Source organism: Triturus cristatus, chromosome 4_1, assembly GCF_964204655.1.
Source record: "Triturus cristatus chromosome 4_1, aTriCri1.1, whole genome shotgun sequence".
Classification (NCBI taxonomy): Eukaryota; Metazoa; Chordata; class Amphibia; order Caudata; family Salamandridae; genus Triturus; species Triturus cristatus.
The window spans coordinates 630939095-630963287 of NC_140585.1; the positions used below are offsets into that span (position 1 = coordinate 630939095).

Below are 24193 nucleotides of genomic sequence, written 5' to 3' on the forward strand. Positions count from 1 at the left end.
CGTATCCCTCCTCCAAGCATTATTAGGCCCCGGTGATCCCATTCACTAGAGCAATACCAATAAAAAAAGGGGAGGGGTCATGTGGCCTCCTCCCCGAGCCTCATTAGGCCCTGGGGACCCCATCCCTCAAGGAATTATGTATTGTGACGGGAAGGAGGCCACATGGCCCCCTCTCTGAGCCTCTTTAGCCCCTAGGGGCCCCATCACCCCATGCCTTAAGTACTTAATAGGCTCCACATCCCACAGGGCCTTAACTATTTTACAGGGGAGGGGGCCACTAGCCCTCACTCCCTAAGCCTCATTAGGCTTCGGGGACCTCATCCCCAGGGCTTCTTTTACTTTATAAAGGAGAGGGGGGCCACATAGCCCCTCTCCCGAGCCTTATTAGGCCCTGGGGACACCATCCTCCAAGGCCTTAACTACCTTAAAGTGGATGGGGCCATGCAGCCCCCTCACTGAGTCTAATTGGGCCCTGACAACCCATCCCTCGAGGCCTTTTTTGATATAGGGGAGGGGACCCCTGAGACACCCTTCCTGAGCCTTAGTAGGTCCTAGGGCCATTTATTTAAAAAAATTTAAATGGCGGGGGGTGCCATCCGCCAGGGCCACTAGTTATGTTAAAGCGGAGGGGGCCATGTGCCCCCCCACCTGAGCCTATTCTGGCACCGAGGACCCCATTCCCTGGGGTCTGTGTTTAATATAAGAAGGTGCCCTGATGCCGACCCAGGGCATCATACACAATGTTGGGGCCGCATGCTGAGGGAGCCGGCATTGCTCCCGCCCACAGCGAACAAGTATATATGCTGCACCCTCCAAGCAGAAGCAAAGTCTTGATCTGTTTTGCTGCCTTCATTAGTGCGGTCAGGAAATTCGATCAAAAGTCTGCTCCCAGGTGACAGGAGCAATTTCAGAGCTCCCGCCTACTGGGAGCAGACTGTCTTTGCTCCTTTTTGGCAGGAGTTTTGAATATGCTCCCACCAAGCAGGAACAACCCAAGTTTCTCTGCGCAAGCCTGTGTGGGCAGGGAAACTGCTGTGTCCTGGGGTGGGCTCCCCACGTTTAATTTACATAATGTAAATTACAATTTACATTATGCAAATGAAATCTGATTGGGCATGGACAGGTTCTCGTCTCTGGAGTACTTCAGAAACTTTTCAGAGACAGCAAATGTTTTATGAAACATCTTCAGAAATTAGAAATCAGCCCTGTTAGACCTGGCACCTTGGCGTGAGTCTCCCTTCCACTTTTTTGTCGCTGTGCCTCATGTGTTTTGCTGGTGTTAGCTGCTCAGAGCACTGTTCCACTGCCAACCAGTGCCACAGTGCAAGTGCTCCCTATTTAAAATGTATATGTTGGTTGGATTCCATGATTGGCTTATTTAGTTTACTGTCAGACCCCAGTAAAGTGCACCAGGAGTGCCAGGGCTTGTAAATACAAATGCTGCTGGGGGGCTTGCAGCACTGGTTGTGCCACCCACAGAAGCGGCCTGGTAAAATGTATCTAAGGTCTGCCATTGCAGAGCCTGCGTGCAGTCTGGTACTGTCATGCTGACTGGGTAAGTGCACACACTTGCCAGTCCCTAAACCTGCCCTTAACTTAATATCAGACACCCCTATGGTAGGCCCAAGGGCAGGGTGCATTGTAAGCATAAGGTAGGACAAGCCCTGATGTGTGTGGCATGTCCTAATAGTGCATTTTCGTTTTTCACTATTGTAAGGCTACCTGTTCTCCATAGGCCAGAATGGGCTGCTAGAATTGTTACAGTCTATGATCCTAACAGACCCAGGGAACATGGTAGAAATTCGAGTTTAGTATGCCTGAACTCAGAATAATAAAATACATCTTTTAGTAAAGTTTATTTTAATATACTGTGTTTGCAAATACCACTTTTAGAAAGTTGGTATTTGCTTGCTTGACCATTTCAGCCCGCCTCTGCTATGATGTGTATCTGCCTGTCTGGTTGTGTGAGTGACAGGGCTGGGGAAACCCAGTGGGGCAGGGCTAGGTAGCCTGGTGGTGAATAGGAAGATTGGCAGCCAGATGGGTGGGAGGAGTGCACCTGGGCTCTGAATAGGGTTGTGCTCTGCTACCACAATGCTGGCTCCACCTCCTGCGGAGCGGCTGATGTCTCTGCCCTGCACCCTGAATAGAAAGGTAGAGTCATGTTAACAGAGTACTCAAGAACTGGTTTGGACTGGGCAAAGGCCCCTCAACCCCAGAGGAACAAAGGAATTAGGGGTATAAGTATTGGGACCCTGCTCCCAAGAAATTAGATACTGCTGAAACAAGAAGAACCTCTGCCAGAGGAGAAGGAACTAGGAAATCTGTAGGAGGAGTAACTGTCCCTGACCTGGGGGATTGGCCTGCAGTGGTTGCCTTGCTGCTGAAGGAGAGGAGAAAGACTACTAAAGACTTTGCTTTAACTTGTGCTTTGAAAAGATCTCCAAGGGCTTGAACTGAGCTTGCCCCTGAACGAAGTCCCAGGACCAGTGGACTTCACCCCCAGCTCCCCAGTGTCTTTTGGAAGTGCCTGCTGCTGTTGTTGGGCCTTCTGAGGGACTGTGTGTCGCAAGGAGCTAGAAGCGCGACGCAAGGAAGAGAAGCGTGCCGCCGTCGGAGCCGCTGTCGTCGCATCTCGCAGAGAGTGTCACCGCTGCAGCATCGCATCGAGCGAAAGCGTCTCGCATCATTCCGGAAGTGTCTCGCAACGTCGAATAAGCGTATCGCCATCGCAGCCATCGTAGCTGTTGCATTGCACCGCATCGAGAGGAGAGTCTTGCATCGAGGAGGAACCGTGTCGCCATCGCAGCCATCGTAGTTGTCGCATTGCACCACATCCGGAAAAGCGCCTCGCATCCACGGAGAAGCGTGCCGCCGTCGGAGCCGCTGTCGTCGCATCTCGCAGAATGGGTGTCGCCGCTGCAGCATCGCATCGAGCGGAAGCGTCTCGCAACGTCGGAGAAGAGTGCCGCTGCCAAGGCCGCTGTCGTCGCATCTCGTCAAGGGTGACGCCGCTGTAGCTGACGCATCGAGTCGAGCCTTCTCGCAACATCGGGGAAGCGTAACGCATCTGGAAGATCCCGTCTTTATTTCTTTTGCACCAAGAACTTCAACGCATCTGCATCGCTGCAACACTTTCGTTGCCCTGTGTGTCGCATCTAAGGTACATTGACTTAAAGTGTCGCGTTTAAGAACTTGAGAAACTAAGCAATCTTCTACCAAAAAAAGCAACCGTATTGTGTATTTTTAATCATTTAATGGTCTTGTGATAATCCTATATAAAGAGTCCTTATTTTTAATATAAATACCTGTGTGGTGTCCATTTGTAGTGTTGTCACTTGGTTACTGTATGTGTTCACAAATGCTTAAGCTATAACGGTCTGAGATAAGCCTTGTCTGCTCACGCCAAGCTACCTAGAGGGTGAGCAAGGGGTTGTTTTAGTAGTGTAACCCCTTACCCTGACTAGAGGAAAGGTTCCCTGCTTGTCACAAGTACCTACCTGTGCCAACCAGAGAACCCGGATTCTAACAAGCCCCCAAAATACTAATTTAATAAATGCACCACTAAGTGCATTTTAATTTGGGATCAGGAGATGGATAGAGCAGATTATTATTGTCAGAATCTCGCGTGGGGTTTCAAGTCGTGCGGTGCGTGATGGCACTTCTGCGTGTGAATGTCAGTTTCAGGTAGAATTCAATACGGTGCTACAGATGGTCACTGAATAAATCCACAAAGAAAGAAAACACGTCATCGGATCACTGTTTTATTGATTTCTTTGTTCATCTCATATAGTAATTTATACTGCTGACTCTTTAAACGTGTGCACAGGTTTTCTGTTTTCCCAGATTATTCTTGTGAATAAAAGATCATAAAAGTGAAACAGGCAGTGTAATCCAGCTGAAGCGAATAGTCAAAATAGTAGTTTCCAGGTCTATGTAAATGCATTAACTTACTGCAGGATGTTCCCTGTTTCTCAAATATCTAACACTAAAAACAAAAATGAATTACAGTGGTATTACTTTGCATGTTTATAAACATCATGGAATTCCGCTATGAAGACTTGGAAAAAGTCAAAGGAAATGATGTATTGGCCCATCTGTTCACCACTTACTAGACATCTGTGGGGAAGTTTAGACACACGAGCAAACAGGAACCCACAGCCAGACTGGGAAAATGAAAAGCTGCCAGACCCTAAGTTCCTAATATTAAGTTGAATGTTATTCACATGTATATGTAAACTGTGTGAGGAAATAATATGACCTGAAAGTTTGTAAACTAAATAAATATAGTCTTAAACCATTTTCAAAGCTGGGCAAAAACTACCAGTGCCTTTCCAGATTGCTGCCTTGTGTTATAAAGAGTAGGTGTTGCCACGCCGAACTTAACGGACAGTAAACCACCAGATAACGTATTACACTAGCGTTTACTCTTGTTTCTAAATGTCACAACTCACAGCTATGACGTAGCAACAGTTGATAACACAAGCATTTACAATGTAATAGGTCTCGCAATTGAGAGTTTTTGAGCTATTGGCATTGTAAATGGCAATGCCTTTTATACAAAATTAAAAGGCATTGTCATTTACAATACTAATAGTTCAAAGTTTTGCAAAATCAATAGCTACTGTATTGCAGAGCACGGTGTCCATGAAGCGGGCGCTACGCTCATTATTAAAGTTTTTAAAAACAAGAAAGAGTGTGGTGTCCCTGAAGCAGGCGCCGCGCTCGTGATTAAAGTTGCGCGGTGTCCCTGAAGTGAGCACCACGCTCATTATTAAAGTAAAAAAAAAATGAAACCAAGCGCGGTGTCCCTGAAGTGGGCGTCATGCTCAACATCAAAGTTTTACAAATTAAATGTAAACTGAGCATGGTGTCTCTGAAGCGGGCGCCCTGCTCAACATGCAACTACAAAAAAAAGCAGCCACCATTGTCCCCATCAGTGTCAATAAACAAAATAGCGCTCACCCACTTATAATGCAGACCATGTAACAAGCCAAGTAAAAGGTCCAGGTATTATGGGCGGTAATTAGTGCAGACAAGGTGTACCAAGGAGCGACTAACAAGCCTATTTACAAATCAGAAGCCAGCATTTAAGAAGGAGTGAGCGGGGCTTCCACTGCATACTCTATTACAGCATGCCTCGCAGAGCGAGCAGCACTTGCGCGCTGTCGCTAGGCACGACCTAAAAACCCGCTAGCCACTGTTCCTGTTTCATAAAGGCCTTCCAGGCCAGGCTGGCATGGCTCTCTGAGAGCCTGTTGGCACAGTGCTGCTTGTCTGCTTTCACTGAAAGCAGAAAGCACAGTTGGAGGAGGGAGAAGGAAGCCAGGAAAGGTAGTGGGGTTGCTTAGGTATAGCAGGTAATGTATTTATTTGTTACATTTGGGACAGGGAAGAGAGACCATGTTATGTATGGCTACTCATTACGGAGTAGTAGAAAGCAGGGGCAGATGACTTTGGGGGGGAAGGGTATACATAACATACAATTATAGATGAGTGAATTACTGAAATGTTTTTCACCGTGGAGTTCTGAGTGACATCATAGACAACTCAAGCTATGCTCTCCCTTTATATTTGACATCACTCAGAATCCCTATGAGAAAAACATATCCGTAATTCAGTTATCCATCTATAAATTTATATATATAATTGTCATTGGAAATGTAGATGGAGATGGTTACTGCACCAGGCATTCACCCCTTACAATATACTTGAAATATAACTACACACTAAAATCAGCAAGAAAGCAACACTTTATGTTGTATTTAAATTAGGCTGCAATTGTCCTTATATATTGATAACTAACAAAATAGACATATTAAAGAGGAAAAAACCCATAGTAAGAATTCACCTGGTCAACTTGTCACAAAAAGGAAGTGACTTCAGTGTGAAGGCCAGGGCAGGCGGCAGATCTTTCTCTTTCCTTGCCCCTCACCTTTGGAATAATCTGCCCACACAACTTCGTTTTTGTGAATACCATTTCCTTTTTAGAAAGGCACGTAAGACCCACCTATTTTAGGTCAATTCTAGCCTGTCTTCCTGCCCTGGTCTCGCACCGAGATATCCCTACGGGGCTGATTTGTGCACGTAAAAAAATTAAAATAACATAACATCTAGCAGGTATCTATGGAGAGATATCACTGATAACATGGACCTATCCCTAGATCAATGTCAGTCCTCAGCTCACCCACAAGTGAGGGTAGAGAACCCACTAGCCACCATCTCTCCCATGGTTCAGTGAGTGCCCCTAGGCCTTCCTGTCATAAAGACACTATTCAAGACCGGTCAAATCGCAGTAACATTAGTGCTACTAGGTGAATCAGCTGATAGTGTCCTCTTCCAGCCTACCTATGACTTAGTCACAATAATGCCAGGCCATACCAAACTCTGTGAATGATGGGTGCATATTTCACTCCTGCTCGGCATCAATTACCTAATCCTAAAATTGATGGAATGGTCAGCCATAGTTGCATCCATGGCATGGTCACTGCCAGAACAGGCCTAGGTCTTCCTGGCTTTTTTCCCCAACTTAAACAGTGCCCCACATGGCTATGTGATTATGCCATTGGATGAGTCATGGGAAAGCAGCCAGTACCAGGAAATAGCCATAGTTCCAGGCCTCCCACTTATTGTCCAATATTCACACGCATGACATATTCATACACAAATATCTATAGAGTTGAGTTAATATGAATGCAATGAATATCAGGGATATAACACAGGCCGCGGCAGCACTGTAGCAAGGGGGGGCCCCACCCATCAGCACGCCCCCCCACCCATCAGCACACCCCAGATTCAGTCACAAGATCTATGAATATACACCGGACTGGGGAGCCTCTGGGGTCCCTCACTGCATTCTGCTGTGAGCCTCATCAATTTGTCTTTCACCACTGATGAATATGTTAGATGTTAAACATTTTGCAACACACCTATTTTCCCAGTTAACAGAACCTATGAAATGATATTTGCTGAGGCACCTGCTCTTTGTCGGATATTACATTATGGCACAGATCCCAAGTTCAGCAACTACTAACCTTTAATTAGTTCAGCGAGCGATCACGCTTCCCATACGGGGGTGTTCGACCCTAGTCCTCCTCTTCTGAGGTCATGATACATGGTAATACCAGTTGACTCAAATAGCAACACCAATGCTAGGTAGACACCAACCTGATGTCTTTATCTCTGAGTTACTCACTAACTACAACCCTGCAAAACAGATTATATGTACAGAAAGAGTATCTGTCAGACCCCTTTCAGAGGGCCTTGGGCAGGCAGGAGTTACTGGGCCCCAACTGTAGTAGTTGAGGCCATTTACCCCATATGTCCCAGGGCTCGGCCTTCTAAGGACTCTGAGTAACTGGGCCAAGTATCCCATTCAGTACGTGACTTTCACTGGTAGCACGAGTTGAGCAGTCCAAGGCTTCTCAGACAGATGATAGTTGCAAGGACTACCCAAGCTCACAACTCAAAATGCATTCAGCGACCTCAATAAATGAGTGCTCGGCAAAATACTCATTTTTATAAACACAGTATTTATACACACACACAAAGCAAAATGTGATACACACTTAAATAACCCCGGTCAGAACGGGCACCAGCATATCGCTCTTCTAGCTGTGGATTGGGGTTATACTTCATTAATGTGATGCAACATCCAGGCTAGGTCCCACAAGAGAATGAGTATTACATTTCCCACTATGGCTATCCAGAGTCCAAGTGGCCCAGCACCTTCGATGCCTCAGGCAGAGTGGATTCCCACCCCAAAGTCTCTGTGACCCTATGTTCAGTATTACCCACTGCATAGACAATAAGATGATCGACAGAGCACTGAAACTTCTCAGACACTCACCCCCAGTCACTATTCGATCTGGGTTAAATCCATCATTGTTATTTAGTTCATTTCGCCACCCCAGTTCAGACCCAGCCGTATGGAAATCAATCTTGACCCTGTTCCTCATGGGAACCGTCCAGCCCGAACTGCCAAGCCAGCGCTTCCCTGGACAGGAAACAAGCTAATCCTCCTGAAAAGGGTCCCAAAACTGGTGGGTCTCCATCTACAGCTTCACTCGCTTAATAACTGCCTTTGCAGAAGCTTTGCTAAGAATGTTAGTAAACAAATTAGTTGGTATTTGCTGAGGGTCTTGGGATTTAAAACCATCGCCTGTTTCCACTCCTGAGGAACAGATGCCAGCTGCAGTGCAATATAGTACTCGGACTAATGTTATGATAGTTTTTACAGGGCATATGTCTGTTTGTGAACCTAAAGGGTTGCTGAACTAAATAAAAAACAAAATATCCCCTTTATTTTGAGGTTCATACTAAGTAATTATTGCAGGTATAAGTAGCTAGATCACTTTGGCATTGTGGGGTTCAGCAATGACCTTCCAAGATAAAAAAAATACAATATTAGTCACTCTGTCCCTTGCATAGTCAGACAAATCTTGACACAATTATTTGGAATGATTAGAAAACACTTAGGAGGCCAAAATGTTATCTAATTTAGTAAATATTCTGAAATGCTAGTAATTACATGAAAGACAAAGCATTATTATCTCAACTCAAGTCAGGACCCATTTGTGTACATGTTCTGCCCCTACAATGATGTTTTCTGTACTTCAAGGGCAAGTTTTCCAAGTAGCACGTGTTTCTCAAGTCAACTATACAGATCGTGCAGCCTCATTTGATTCTGATTTTATGCATGCAATTAATGATACTTTGAAAAAAAATACCTACATTTTCCTTTCCAAAGATTAAGTACTGGTTTTGTTTTTAAGGTGATGCATTGTTTCCTGCTTTTTTGATGTTCCCCAAAATCTTTTGATGTTTAAAGCAAATTAAATTTTACATATGATACCTTTTATTAACCTCTAGGTCTATGTTGCACTGGCCCAGATCCAGATCAGACAGTATACAGAAGGATAAGTATCTTCGAAAAATGCTGGATCCCAATTTTCGAATATATATGCCAGGATCAATGCCCACAAGAGAAATCATGTTAGAATATGACTGCAGTCTGGAAGCACAACATTTTAACAGTACTGGTCACGGTTCATCTCTAGACAGATGGCTGGAGCTGCACCTCCAAACCCGGATGGTTAAAGAGCCAAGTTCTGGTGCTGTTGTTGAATTCCTCAGGGACATTTTCTTGAGGGAAGGCTTTCCCTAATCTCAAATTTCTGATAATGGCACTCAGTCATCAGCAAGGAATTTCAAGGTTTCTTGAATCATGGGGGGTGAGACGTCTCAAGAGCTAGTTGTACTCATTTAAGCTCTGAATCTAGAAGCTCCAATCGCCCCCAAATATGTTTCAAAGGCATCAAACTAAAAACACCCCGCCTGTCAGGAGGTTTCCCTGGTGTTTAAAAAAATGAAGGAGGCAGCGTATTAGCTTGCATGGTGAAAATGCTAAGTAACTTGTATTACTGGTCCGACTTCTCATACTTTGAGATAAGAAGAACAACTTGGATTACTGGTTTGACCTCACACACTTTAAGATAGGAAGATTATGGTAAATCCCTGTTGTTGAAAATGGCAAAATGGTAAAATAGACACTGACAAATTTATAGTACTTGATAAACCCTTTAAATGCACCTTTCTTGTAAAAAAAACAGTCCTTCAAGCAGCTGTCTGCCACACTAAAATTTTGGCAGAGAGAAGGAGGACATCACTGTAGACTAAGGTCCATGGTGGGCACTGATGGAGCCTCTCAAAAGTAGTCATAGTGGATAGTGACAGTGAGCGGGTTGTCCCCCACTGTGGTGCACGTGTTGACCAAGTCAAACACCATCAAAATCTCCAAGTTGACCAGTCTGATCAAAAACAAGGGGGTGGTCAACCTGATTCTGATGTTAATTCCCAAGAACCTAGGTTGCGTAGAAGTTTGAGACCCACCGTAAGACCCAACAGGTTTCTAAGCTAATCAATTTGGATGTATTTTATTCTGCTGTTCTTGACCTGTTCATAAGGTAATCTTGTTTATTTTTCTATTCCTTTCAAACTATGTGTTAGAGTGTGCGGTGTCTATGTTTTGTCTAGTGTTCATGTTGGTTTTATCCTCCCCTTTCCCTACCTTGGTATTTGTCTCTGTGTTGTATGTGTTTGGTTTGTTGTTCATTGGATGAAGACGGGAAGATGTGTTATATATACACTTGTTCCTTTATTATTCAATCTCCTATTATCCATAATAGAAATAGAATGTATATGATGCAAGTAACAGAATATGTATGATGTAACTAATGGAAAGTGTAGGACGTTAGAGAGTGACAGTTGGGGCTGTGGGGAGCAGAGGAGTTCCTGTGTGTTCGTCTTCTTTTCCTGTGCACCTCCATATTAAGAATAAATGTACCTACTTTTACTTACCGTGTTGAAAGTTATTTGCTACAGATATCTCAGCCCATCACAGCATCACTGGACTCATCGGTCCAGTTGTGATCCTATTTTACCAAAAACATTTGCTTCAGAAAAGTTGGGGACATCACCTTGTATATTATTAAAATCGAAAAACATCTGTATGTCATGGAGGGCAGCTGTCAAGGACTCTTTCTTCTGCTCTTTGAAGCTCTGAGCTGGCTTGTCAGAAGTTAGTGCGAGGACTAGACAAAAAATGTCAGCAGGACCCTAAGGATGTTGCTTACATTTTTGACAGGTGCCATAAGCACCTGTTTTCAAGAATTAAAAAATTTACTCCAGGGAAAGAAAAAACACTCCATAAGACACCATTTACTGATCTAACTACATAAATTGTTTTATTATTAATGAAGATCACAGCCTTATTTGCAATTAAAAACCTATATTCAAAGTTTGCTGAAGGAAAAATGGGCCCTAAGAAATAATATTCCCACTGCCCCTCTGTTGTGACAGCCCTGACCGGAGTTCAACAGATTAAAATACTGAGTAGGAGGCACTGAAGAATATTTCTTATGTGAAACGAATAAGTGGGTTACCTTCGCTCACCCTCTTTCTGTGGATATTCTCCCTAACCATAGAATCCTCGCCTGTGGAATATTCACAGGCCTCAGACTACCCACACAGACTCTTGCCTGCAAAAACAAACCTACAGAAATTATACTGTGGGAGGAACTTCAATACATACATTCGAGGGGTGTAACGTTAGAATGTAATACCATGACACTGAGAGCTATGTTTTTCGGCATCCAATCCGAAGACGTCAACAGGATGAGAGCCCCCAGTTTCTCTTGCAGGGTATTTCAGCACTGCACTCCAGGAGACCATGCCAAGAGCATTCCGACATCATAAGAAATACCCGACAGGACGGACATAACCGCGCAGGAATGATTAATAATCTTGAAGGTCATTTACTGTGGAACGAGCATGCTTCAGCATCCAGAGGTAAGCTCCTGCCCTACCATTTCATAATGCCACCAAGATGTCAGACCATGTCTCCCGGGAGCCTGAAGCAAGCAGCTCCATAGTTTTTTGGGGGGAGCAAGTTGTAGTGTGCATCGTGAATCATATATACAAGAAAAATAAACGTTTATTGTAAGGAAACGTACGAAAGAAATGGGAAAGCATGGAACAGAGGTGCTTTATAAATGTAACACCAACATGGGCTGTAAAGTTGTTAGTGTTTTGCCTCCTCCGCCGAACGAGTTAAATACCCACAAAACCAAAGCATCATTAGAAGACTCCACAAATAAGCTTATTTCTAGTTGTCACGCCTTTTCCACTATGACACGAGTGACAAACAGTCACATATATTGGGACACACAGCTGAAAAATAACAGGAATAAAGTGCGCAGGAGCGTGCTTCTCGGGAGTCCTCTTTATGCATGTTGAGGACAGCAGCTACAAAGTATTCAATCAGGGTGTAAGAAAGAAAGGGGCGCGAAGTAAACGACGCAGACGTATTAGCCTTCCCTACAGTACGACGGCTGATTTTTAGGCAGACACTGGAATTGTGCATCTGACTGGAGGCCTTGCGCGAGCCTGTGCGCGGAATGTTTATAAGGAGGCTGGAGCGCTCGCGCTGCCGGACGCAGCGGCAATGGATGATGGCAAGGGCCAGGGGCGGCGAAGCGGTGAGGACAGGCACACCGCAGCCATTATTCCTCTTCCCACCTGGCAGGCGGCTTTGTGCTAAAAATGAGCCAATTATATCTCTCCCAGGGAATAAAAGCCAAGTGCACAGAAATGCCATGGCTGATTCCTCTCAATCACTTCGCTCATTCTCCACGTCGAGAACGGGCACTTCGTCAACCTCGAACTTGTTCCCACGAATTTTCAGGAGCGGAAAAGAAATGGACAGTGGATTGTACCCGACATTAACCCTAGCACGCCCAGAGTCTCCGACCAATCAATAACCTTTCACACCTGAAAACCGCGCGCGCTATTGTTACATGAAGCTTTGAACTGATTGAATCCGGTAAATTTTCGGCAACAGCCTCTGACTACATGAAAATGTATCATTTAAAGATTGCTCATTCTGAGCATATTTAAGAACCTTGAGCGCACAGCGGTTCACGGAGGAAGGCGGGGGGATTAATAATGTCAACAGTGGCATATGGGGAGTTTAATTGAAGGCAATAGTGCGGAAGAGGACACAAAGAGGGCGCTGCCGCTCCGTTCCAACATTCCAATGCCTTTCTGGTTCTCTCGGTTTTATTTTAACCACTATTGCGTTCATATGTAATATTGTAATAGCAATATAATATTTATGCTTCAAGCTGCACGGCCTACAATGCTCCATCTTCAATAGAATATTTCACTTCAACCTAACATTTTCAGTCTGCTACACGATTAAGGAGTTGATTAGTGTAGAAACTGAATATGCAATTGAAGTGGTCCCATGGCACAGAGGTTAATGGGCTTCAGCTGCCTCAGATGGAGCCTTTCACCTCTGGTCCACCTTATTATGTGACCCACCGCTCCAAGTACCGTCCCTTAATTGGGACAGAGGAGCTCACCAAGGTACCTTCTATTGCAGATCCTCCCATGTGCCATTCAGTGATTATACAACAATGTTTCTTTGGTAGTTTTGCATACTTTCCACAGTCAACAGTGCAGAGGACTATACAATCCTCTTCTGTAAAGCTTTTCCTTTTGTAGGCTATATAGTCCTTGTATCTCCAGCCACAGTAGTTGGCTTTCTCTTTTAATGTAGGGTCAGGTAGCCTTTCTAGCAGACTTTATGGCCCTAAATTATGTTCTGAGCTTGGTTAGGAGAACTTGTAATCAAAACCACCAGCCCCAGATCTCAGCAGGTACCTCAGACACACTGCTGCGAGCCTCCTTTCTTGCTCAAGAGTAATTTGGCACACTTACCTGGCTTCCTACCCAGTATTTATCTCAGTCTGGCAGAAGCAAATATCAATTCCAGGATCCCTCACTGAGTTGGGTTAGGTCTGTTTTTTGGGTTTTGGTGTTTTTTTATAGAGGTTGCCCCAGCCACGGTTCTTGACCTACAGAATCAGATGGAAGAGCGGAATGAGCCAATTGGCGTTATACAAAAGTACACTACCAATCACTACCCAAAACTGGTAGCAGTAGAATTTTTGGGGAAGCGGTGGCAGAAGGATGCAGGGACCGCCTTTGCACTCCACAAGCAATTTCATCTTACCCTTCAACTACTTGATCTCTGTTACCATCATAAGAGAGGCTGTGGAATGTTCCGGAGCCTTCTACCAATTAAAAAAAGTATCGGAAGAGGTTTACCTCAACCTTAGACATCCATCCACACACTAGTTCCAAAATGGAATCCTGTTCCAAAAAAGAGCAGGACAAGGTTGAGGGCTATTATTGAGAACACTGACCATGAAAGATCAGAAGGCGTCTCTCCTCTGAATGCAGCAGGCAACAGAAAATCTAAAACTTAATGGTGGATTATACACAACATGTAAATGAACAACAGGCACATCTTGCCAGCAACCCCTTTTGATCACTAATCAGAATAAGCAATTAAATGTTATTTTTGATCACGTTCACACGAAACAGTTATGCTACAAATTATACATGATGTTGTAACACTTCTATGGTCCCATTTCCTTAAAAAGTTGAAGATTTGGAGCAGAAAGTAGATGCCTGGATAGACTATCATTTCCAGTAACTTCTGCTCCCAACAGTATGTGTTGTGTTTGTATTTTTAAATTTCATTCCTTTATATTGAAATAATTTATAAGGAATAATATTCGAAATTTTTGGACACTGTCTACTTCCTTATGGTGGGAGAAGTAGCCCTAGAATGCAAATAAATTATCTAGCTGCATTCTCTCCTGTATCACGATAGCAACGGAAACGATGAGCTCATCTGGCATGATTTACCATAGGACTTGCATGGTATCAAACATAAGGGAAGAGTGTCACCTTCAGGCATTATAAAGGCAACAGGGCAACTAAAACTACTCTACATTCATGACCACCAATAGAGCCATATCTTCTAAACGTAAATGGCTTGAATGCAGATTGGGACATATAGGAAACCATAGGTACCCAGTCCTAACATATTGACTACAGATCGTGTGTCTTAGGCAGATGAAATTAACTTAACAATTGAGATTCAGCATCACCCCGACTTGATCATTAAACATAACTAAAATAGGTTATCTGCATTGTTGATTAACCTCATAACTCCGCACATGGAAGTATGAGTGTGAGTGTTCTCTGTCATGCCGTTTTGTAAGCATCATGCATTGTATATATTTCAATGACATACAGCATGACCCATGTGTCTGATATTGACCATAAAGATAACTTAATGTGATATTGCAAGCTTAAAAACGTGAAACTGTTCGAAGGTAAAATCTTTGACGCGCTACTCTTAACAAGAACAGAAACCTTTTAAGTGGAAGCCACAGTGATGGTAAACAAAGTGCACGGGAATGGATATTGTCCATGAATTCGTAGAGCACCATGAGCTATAAAGCAATTACAAAGGAGGCATGAATTTGCAGTGTGCAACCTGTCATTGGTTATTATTTATATGAGTGTTGGATGTGAAAAAAAATTGAATACGAGAGGTAAAGTTTTTCTATCTAAGAGGAAAGTCACTTAAGTATTATTGATGATGGCAAAATATGTTGGTAGACACGTATTTAAGTGAAGAAACTGGGAGACAGCCCATCCCTAAGGATCCTTAATCTTCATGACACCAACGTTTTCGACTAGCAGTAAATTGAGTGACATTTGCCTTGAAATTTATTTTTCACCTGCAAATTACCACTGTTTTTCACACAGTAATTTACCATGAGAATACCACAACAATAAACATAATTATATCAAAAGTGAATAATAAAAAAAAACAAATTCATTCTTTCAAAATGAATAAATTGCTTTAGAAAAGATGACTATTTCTTTAAAACAAAAAGAGACTTGCAGTTAAAAATACATTTGTTTCAAAAGCTGACTGATTTGCAAAAATATTAATTTGCATCACACAAACTGCAATTCAGCAGAATAACACCCCTCACGTGCAGTGAAACAAATCAATGTTCTTTTCAGATTCATCCTGTTTGGTCTGTTGACAGCTTATTTTTATCCTTGCTACCCTTAATTGTCTTTCTTGCCATTTCCTTGGCCTTCAGATAAGAATTAGTGTGTACAGGTATTTTGGGCGTGCCTTGCTTTTTATCTGCACAACCAGAATGTGAGAAAATGTCCTTTTTTGCGTGGTCATCCCCATTTTTCAGCTTGATTTGTTTGCTGTTTTTTAGAATCTGCACATTAGAGAGCTGCTGGCCAGGGTCCAGTGAATGTGCTACTCCTAAAATATGTAGAAATTGGCTGATCCCGGATTTAACTCTCAGATATAGCAATAGTAAATGGTGTAGAAACTGCACTCATGGCACAGAAAGTTAAATGTCACCTGTGGACTGAGGCCTTGATTGTGCCATCCTCTAGTGTGACAAGAAAACATAACTTCAGGTCTACCATTGCAGCCTGACTGCTACAGTTTAAACCTGCAGAAACAACCTGTTAAAATAATCCTTTTTGACAGGTAAAACACCCCCTTTTAATATTAGTATGTCACCCTCATACAGGACTTGTATCCCACAACATACGTTGCACAGTATTTAATTGAGACATGTAAAAAATAAATCTTGACATTGTCCCTAAAGTGACAAGGGCCAAAACGCTATTTTCACTTAAAGCAGCCAGGCCTATCTATCCTATGGAGAAAACCAGAGAACAGATTAAAATACAAATGCTGCTACTTCGGTAAAGGCACCAGCAAGAAAAATAATTAAACTACTGTTTTAATAGGTACTGAAAATACAATTCAATTGTGAAGATGGATATTTATAAATATTGAGGAAAATTACCTTTTAGAAAGTTACCCTTTTCCTGCTTGAGTTTTCAGAAGACTAATTTGCATTAGTTCTGCAGTTTCTCCCAGCCAGTGGTTTACCTTCAATGAATTGTGAAATTCCTCCCAGGAGCACACAATGGGCTAACCTTAAGGAGCAGAGATGACTTCTCTGAGCTCAATATAACATGCAGGGTGAAGTCTGTACCCCAGCTGCTGACACCCGTGTCAGATCCTGCATTACAGGTCTGTCTGAAGCACATGGAAACGTTTTGTACCCTTCAAAGGGAGCAAACATGAAGTTAAAACAATTCTTTTGAGTCACCTGTCTGTTTGCTGAAGGACACTGCTTTTACCCTTCCAGACTTCGTTCTCTGGGTTTTTGTGTGTAGAGTGCCTGCTTCAAACTGGATTTTAGTATTACTCGCCGGATGACACTAGGATTTCTATAGTACACTCCCCACACATACTCCCAACCTTCAGAGGCCAAGTTTAGAATGTCCAAAGACTTTCACCATCTTGAAAATGCCCTGGCACGGCATTTGGAGCAGTAAAGTAAACAGGAATTACTGCACAAGTGGATGGGTCAGGGCCTGGTAACCGCGTTTCCATTGGTAAGAAGAACTAGGGGTGTCTTAGGGTGTACCCCACCCATAGGCTGGTGAACTCTGCAAAGCTTGACACTCACCCCACCTTCCTCAGAACACGGACGGACTTGCAAAAGAATACCAGGGGGAATAAACCTGCTCCACTTGGCTACTGTGAACTGTCAGAAAGACCCGAGAAAGGTGGAGCCACTTCAACTTGACAGAAATATTTCCAAGGATCATAAGACTGATCCCATAAGTGGTTTCAGGAATACAAAAGCTGAAGAAGACATTCTTATGACGTATCCCAGCTGACCAGCAGCAACTGGACTTGGATTGGAACTTGCTGTTGTCCTCAGCCTGACACCATGAGAGTCTTTAAGTGTTCTCCCTGCGGTCTTGGGGGCCTTTGAGGTGTTCTCCTGTTGTTGTTCTGTCACCGAAAGAAGTTTAGGAACTTTTTCACAACGTTTGCTCCAGAGCTTCAAGGTGAAGGAATAGTATCTGATCTACAGTTCCATTGTGTCGGACTGATTTTCAGGTTTGTCCCATGCAGGGAAGTTTTACCTCAGACAACAAAAAGTCCCTTTCCATATTGTGACTTTGAATCTTTTTTTTAACTAACCTACTTCCAGGCACTAACAGGGCCAATTTAGTTGGTCTATCTAGCCCACACCCCATCACAGTTGGCTTCAAATCATGCCTAAGTTCCAGTCTACTGTTACCACTGAGTACAATTGGCGCTTTACACTTGTTAGCACGATTTTTCTTATATCTTTCAAAATTCATATCTCCAGTTCCCTTTATTGGGTTTTTATCATGTGGTGTCATTTTGTTGATTCAATTTTAATCTATTTTTCTAAACTAGAGTGGAATTATTATTGACTTTTTATCGGTTTCGGTACTTCTAAATGCTTTACACATTTTTTCAAAGTGAAACCTACCTACACTGAGCCACAGCTCACGATGGGGTGAGCTCAAGTTTAAATTACTGAATCCTTTCTCAGGATCCTGCAAGATAGTTACTTTATTACAATGTGATGGACGCTAATAAACCACTCATAACTTTTAATTCAGTTTTATTTTTCATTTTTTGTCCAATACCAGTTTTGTTATTTTGAAGAAAGTTTTGGTACTCCTGACTATTCACAGCGACGTAACCGTTTTCATTCTCTTTGATGCGTTTTTTCCATTCAGATACACTCTGTCTTGTATGCTGACGTAGTGCTTTGAATGCCCACACCCATACTAACGCATCTGCAGGGTTATGGAGAGCTTAATGGAAGCCCTATCCCTGACTCTGTTGCCACTGAGATGAGGTCTCACACTGTCAAAGCTGGGATCTTACAAAATGCATATTTTTACTTTATTACAAACATGCATATTGTACAAGGCTGAGCTCTTTGCTATGATTTTTGTTAAGGCCTATGTGCTGACTAGGCTATTTCAGCATTCCAGTGCAACCTTCTGGTTCCCCATAGCTGTAACATTACATGAGAATAATTAATTATTTTGTATTTTCTGTATCTACATGTGTAGTGCTGTTTGTGTTGGTTATATACAGCAAGGCAGTTCATTAACAAGTTTGTGGTACTGACTCAGGCAGCTGTATGTAATAAAGATGATTTTTACAGTGTTGATTACATTAGAGTTGAAATTATCATGGAAATAATGTAATTTTGTTCATTGGTAGCACTGGCAAATCCACAAATGTTGCATTTTAAAAGTCAATTTTATTATATGCAATCTTTAATGTATCTAAAGACACCTTGGTAATCCCTTAGCACACCTTATTGCTTCCTTCACACGTAAAACACTGACATACCACTTTACAAATCCTTCCCTAAGCCCTAAAACACCTTGGTACTCCTTAACACTACAATTTCCCGAACTCTAAAACCCCTTACTGCCCCTTAATGCTACCCTTATCTGTACCCTAAAAAAACCTTACTACACCTTCAAGTGTTCATTTCTCTGAACCCTAACAACTCCTGACTGCCCTTAATGATACCATCCTGCTACTCTTCCCTGAACCCTAAAACACTTACTACCTCTTAACACTACCCTTCACAGAACTCTACCAACTTTTTACTACGCATTTATACTACCCTTCGATCCCTAGTCCTCTGCTTCCTCCCAACTTCACTGTAAATGGTCCTCTCTACTTTGGCAGGAAGATACCCCTTTTCCCAGTACACTTACCAATGCCCATCAACAAACAACATGTTTTGTTTATTTGTGTCCACTTTAATATTCAATTATATCAGTAGGTGACATTTTTAGACAACTTTTTTTTTAGTTTATTTTTTCCCCCATGGTCATTTTACTGCAAACCAAAATGGCTTCTTCCTGTCACCCACGGCTTAATTTGGCCTGGTGTTTGGCAGTGCTCAGCACTCATAATAGAAGTTGGGGGCTGCTGTTTCATGATAGAGATTCTATAATGCATGCTGTGACTCTCCAATGCTGTTCATTGAGTCTCAGAAGCGGAGGTAATTTTGCATATATCATTGTTGGGGCAAGAAAGGTGACAGCTTTGAGCCGCACTATGGTACGCCTTATGCTTTCTCAGTAAAACTGTGCTTTCGTTGGACAGTATAAACCTCAAAACTGTTAGACTCATTCTACGCACCCCATCAGGATATGCTGGCCTTAGTTCTGCTAGCTCATAGTGCACCAACTGAACCCCTAACCAGGTAAGGTAACAGGTGGAATGTGCAACCTCGGAACATGAAATCACTAAATCCCCAAGGAAATCATGGAAACATCTAGAACCTTTTTGTTTGGTTACTCATGCATACACAAAGATACCCAAGAAATACACAACATGGTGTTTCAATATTTATTGAAGAATTATGATTCCTGGGTAAAATACGTGTGCTGCACTAATCAATAGAATGAAACAAAATTGCGTAATCAGCATTACGAGAATGGTGAAGATGAACAATTCAACCATTGTGCTATTACATAGGATATATGCATACATATATGTATAATAATAATAATGGATAATTTTGCTTCTCCCTAGCACTCCCTATCCTAAAGTCCCTAGGGTGGGTGAATCTGCCAGAATCCCTGTAGAGTGGTCTAACTTCCCCATTACCTGTGGGTAAGTGTAATCAAGGAACCCATTTGTGGAGAGCTGGGCCTCATCCCTTGCAAGAAGTAAACAGGAATCAAATGGGCTGGAATTCCAGCATGGGCGACCTCATCAGTGCCAGCAAAATGCTCCTCTAATTAAACAGAGGAGTGATGTTGTTTATATAATAAACATCACCCATGTTGCCATCCCGAAGTCCCAGTCAGGCTGCTATTATGGATTTTACCCTAACAAAGCTGTCACGGAGTGAACAACAATAAACAACATTATATTGCGCAGTGAGTTTAACTTTCATACAGAATGTTCAAGGCTCTGATAATGTGCCTATGAAGATGTGTAAATGTAAGCAAAGTTACTTCATGGAACATTATCCATACAAGCACGCAAGCAAAAAAAGTGTTAAGTGTCAACAAAGATATCAAGTTTAAATATCAGCATGTAAATTGGTGGTGTTCCTGCCCGGGGGCTGTATGTGGCCATATAACAGCACCATATCTCTGAGGAGAAGAGAGGAGCAACACTGGAAATCTGGTTTGACCACAGTTTCCTACAGGCAGATTTAAGCAAAGACAGCCTCATCATGGACGGTTCTTAACTGGCTCAGCAGAACATTTAATTGACTGCCCAAACCATGGCAGGATGTACAAATGTCCCCCCTCTCCTGTGAATGTGGTCCCTCAATATCACTTTATGGTACTGGGGGCGACCATATGAGTGAATCTCACTGTACTTTTGACGCCCTATTGCTGGAGAGCAATTTTCATGGAATGACTCATATTCAGAAAGCAGACATTACAGATTGTGATTGTCCTGCTCCTTGTCCTGGTGTCCTCACCCGTGATGCAAGATGACTCCCTTGGCCTAGTGCTCCTGCTAAAAGTGAATGCAACACCATAAGCAACTGGTCCAAGTTAGCTGATGTTGACCACAGAGTAACATCTGGCCAGCAGGCAGCAGCAGCTCAATTTGAATAAGGCAAAAACCTTTAGTGGACCTTCTGCAAATGGCTGGAGCGTGGCGGGGCAGTACCCGCTTGCACTTGAAGCTCTCCTCAGGCTTCACATACAAAGCCTTCCAGCCTGTTCAAGACTATTTGTCTCTCCATTATCAAAGACAACAATGTAGAATAATTAAGACATACATAAATAGCCGGGTCTGGTGGCTCAGTGGACTAATGCATCCACTGCAGGGGCCTGTGTTCGAACTCATGGTCACAGGTTCAAATTCCGGCGGGTCCACTCAGCCTTTCATCCATCTGAGGTTGATAAAATGAGTACCATTGAGTTGGGTAACAATGAACATCTGTTATTCAGAGCCAAGAGACCTATGGGTAAATGTGCGCATTACAAATATACAAGTTATGTGATGTTAAATACAAGTCAAGGTTTTGTGTCAGGGGTGCATGACAGTCAGGATGAGTCACTGAATGCATGTGCATTAGCGGAATGTAGCAAGTGCATTTTAAAGAATCAATTTCCCTCACATCTTTCTCAATGTGACACTGAATTCACAAACGATGATTGTGCATAAGACACCAAGTTAATAGAGCCCAGTTAATAGGCTTTGAACATATGCCACAATGAGACCCTTGTCTCATTGTCTAGACTGTAGTAATCATTCTGAGTAAAAAATAACAGCAGAGTAACAGGAGGCAGGATCACTGACTCAGAATGAAGTGAAGTGACGCTAGGACAGAGATAGGATGGGGAAAAGAGTCTGGAGGGTTAATTTGAAGAGACAAAAGTAATGACGCTAGCAGCTGAATGCTGTAATCACTATTGAAGATGCATGTGAACAACCGGCAACAAGGAAATCAAGAAACAAAACCATATCATTTGTCTTAACTACCTATAATTTTTCAGATTTATAACAGCTTTGCCTACTCGCAAAGCAAGGGTGTGCAAAATGCACAAGGTAGATATTTATTAAGGGCATCGCCCAAAGAAAACCAGGGTGGCGAGTGTGAATTTCTTTTAGCTGTGCCTTTGCTCCAAATAAGGCAAAATGTGGGAATGCTTTGCCCAATGGCAATCATTTTCTATCTGAAAACGGATGCACTACTACTGCAACTCCCCCCCATATCAGTATAGAATGAAAAGCACATAAGATTCACTGCTTAACGCTCTCTTCAGACGCCACGAACCCCTGCTCAATGGGCCATTCTACCCATCACTTCAATGTCCTAGCACAAACTACTATGCATCATCATTACCCCGCGGAACATGAGAATGTGTCCTCTGTAGCGTATCATCATTTCAGCATCTGTGGTCGTAGGAACAGTAGTCTGATATACCAAAAAAGCCTTGGTACCTGCAGTGGTGCCTAATAAGCATACAGTAAGTTCAAATGATGGTGTGAAACTCAGGCACTCTCATCGAGTAATGTTGCAAGCAGGGGTGTAGCTGGCACTGGTGTAGCAGGTGCAGTGGCACTGGAGCCCAGGGGCCTGAGGGGCCCTCTCGACCGTGATTATTGCTGTATTTTACAATTCAAACAGCAGCTAAGATGCCCATTTCCTTCCTTGAAGTAGGGCCCATGACACAATGGCTACGTCACTGGCTGTATGTACTGCACCATATTTAGAAAGCCAGTCATGCTAATTTTAAAAATTGTGAGAAAAGATTTTTCAACCGATAGAAAGTGAGATGCGCACAACTGACTGCACCGCTGTAAATCTGTGTTTTCGTTGAAATTTTAAAGAAAGCAAAAAAATAGAGTGCTTTTATTCATTAAAAGGGTGAGGTAGGAACATGCACAGATTAAGCAGACTCACCTCGACTGCATATCTTGTGTTTTGGATTGGCTGGCTTCAGAAGGCGCAGAGGCGTGATGGGTTACGTGCTGTTGGAGCTCTACCAAGGACTGGTAGTACTGCTGCTGCTGATGTTGCTGTTGTTTGAAGCGAGATAAACTGAAGAACAATCCTAAAATAGCTTTCAGGTTTCCATTTCTTATCTCTGCAAATGAAAGATGATGTTGATTAATTTTGTTTTATTTATGAGATGGCACCCACCAAAATATTGGAGTAGAAGGAGTTTTGCATAACAATTTGCAGTCATGAAAGCTCATTCATTAGCACCCTTATCAAATCTAATTTGCCTTGATTTTCTTGTTAGTTAGCACCTGTGGCGAGGTTTTTGTAAGTTTGTGTGCAAAAACAGATTGAAGTGAAGGCAGAGAATTTGTGATACTGCCATTGTTGTAAGTGATGCATCAAAAAGAGGCTTTCCCGAAGGTGGTGTTGACACCCAAGCATCATGCACTGCTGACCAAATTAATGAAATAAAATCACCTAAAGAAAAGATCCATTTATAATCTTTGTGGAAACTATGCCATGAATGCAATAGTCTCGGGGACTCCTACATAAGTTAAAAAACATACATTTTGGGCATGGCCTAATGGCTTTTAGTTGACCTATTGTTTACGATATAAAGAGTGGGCTTTGGGTCATCCCCTGTCAACCATTGTTTGCTTAACCCCTTCCCCGCTCATGACGGAACCGCTCCGTCATGAGCCACGGTTGCCGTGTGCTCATGACGGAGCGGTTCCGTCATGCCGCGACCGTTGGCGGCCGCTCCGCCCACGCGGCGCTGTTTCCCCGCCTGTGCGGGGGGACAATGCAACTGGGCGGAGTCATGACGGAACCACTCCATCATGAGCACAGCTCAACCGTGGCTCATGACGGAGTGGCTCCGTCATGAGCACAGCGCTGCCCCCCCACACCCCCCAGCGCTGCGGCGGAATTCCCGCCGCAGCGAAGGGGTTAAGTACCCTTCAGAAAGTGCTTTGACAATTTGACAACAACATCCTGAAACAGTCTAAAGGAGAATTTCTCTCTCATATAACTGGGAACCAAAAGCAGCCCTGGCAAATTTTGTCAGACCTGACCCCATACTGCATGTAGTGAGAGAGCACAGAGAGTGAGTCAGACCACTCCAAGTAAGGATGGGGAAGTTGTTCGCCAAAGATTTATTGAAAAATATTGCAAATATGGTGCGTTTCACAACGCATTCCTCAGTACTGAACCTTGAGCAATCAAAGAATGGATGGAAATTGGAGATTAGGATGCTTGGTTCAATGAACGAATAGCTGGATGGTGATGAGTGGCTGGATGAATTCATTCAAGAATGGATGACAATGAGTAAAGACTTCTAGCTACATGGAGCAAATGATCTAAATGCACTCACCAAGGATGGGTACTCTGGTTTTCACTTTAATATCCCCATTTGAGCATCAAACTCCGCAAAC

General features: G+C 43.1%; 1 protein-coding gene across 3 annotated transcripts in view; it reads right to left on the reverse strand.

Annotated features, from left to right (window-relative positions):
* The window catches only part of NAV3 (neuron navigator 3), a 1112283-nt gene that overhangs the window by 720924 nt on the left and 367166 nt on the right, over positions 1–24193 (reverse strand). For all 3 annotated transcript variants that reach the window (XM_085653004.1, XM_085653005.1, XM_085653006.1), the window contains exon 5: positions 22719–22902. In XM_085653004.1, the coding sequence (XP_085509130.1) occupies positions 22719–22902 (184 nt within the window). The remainder of the gene's footprint in view (positions 1–22718; positions 22903–24193) is intronic.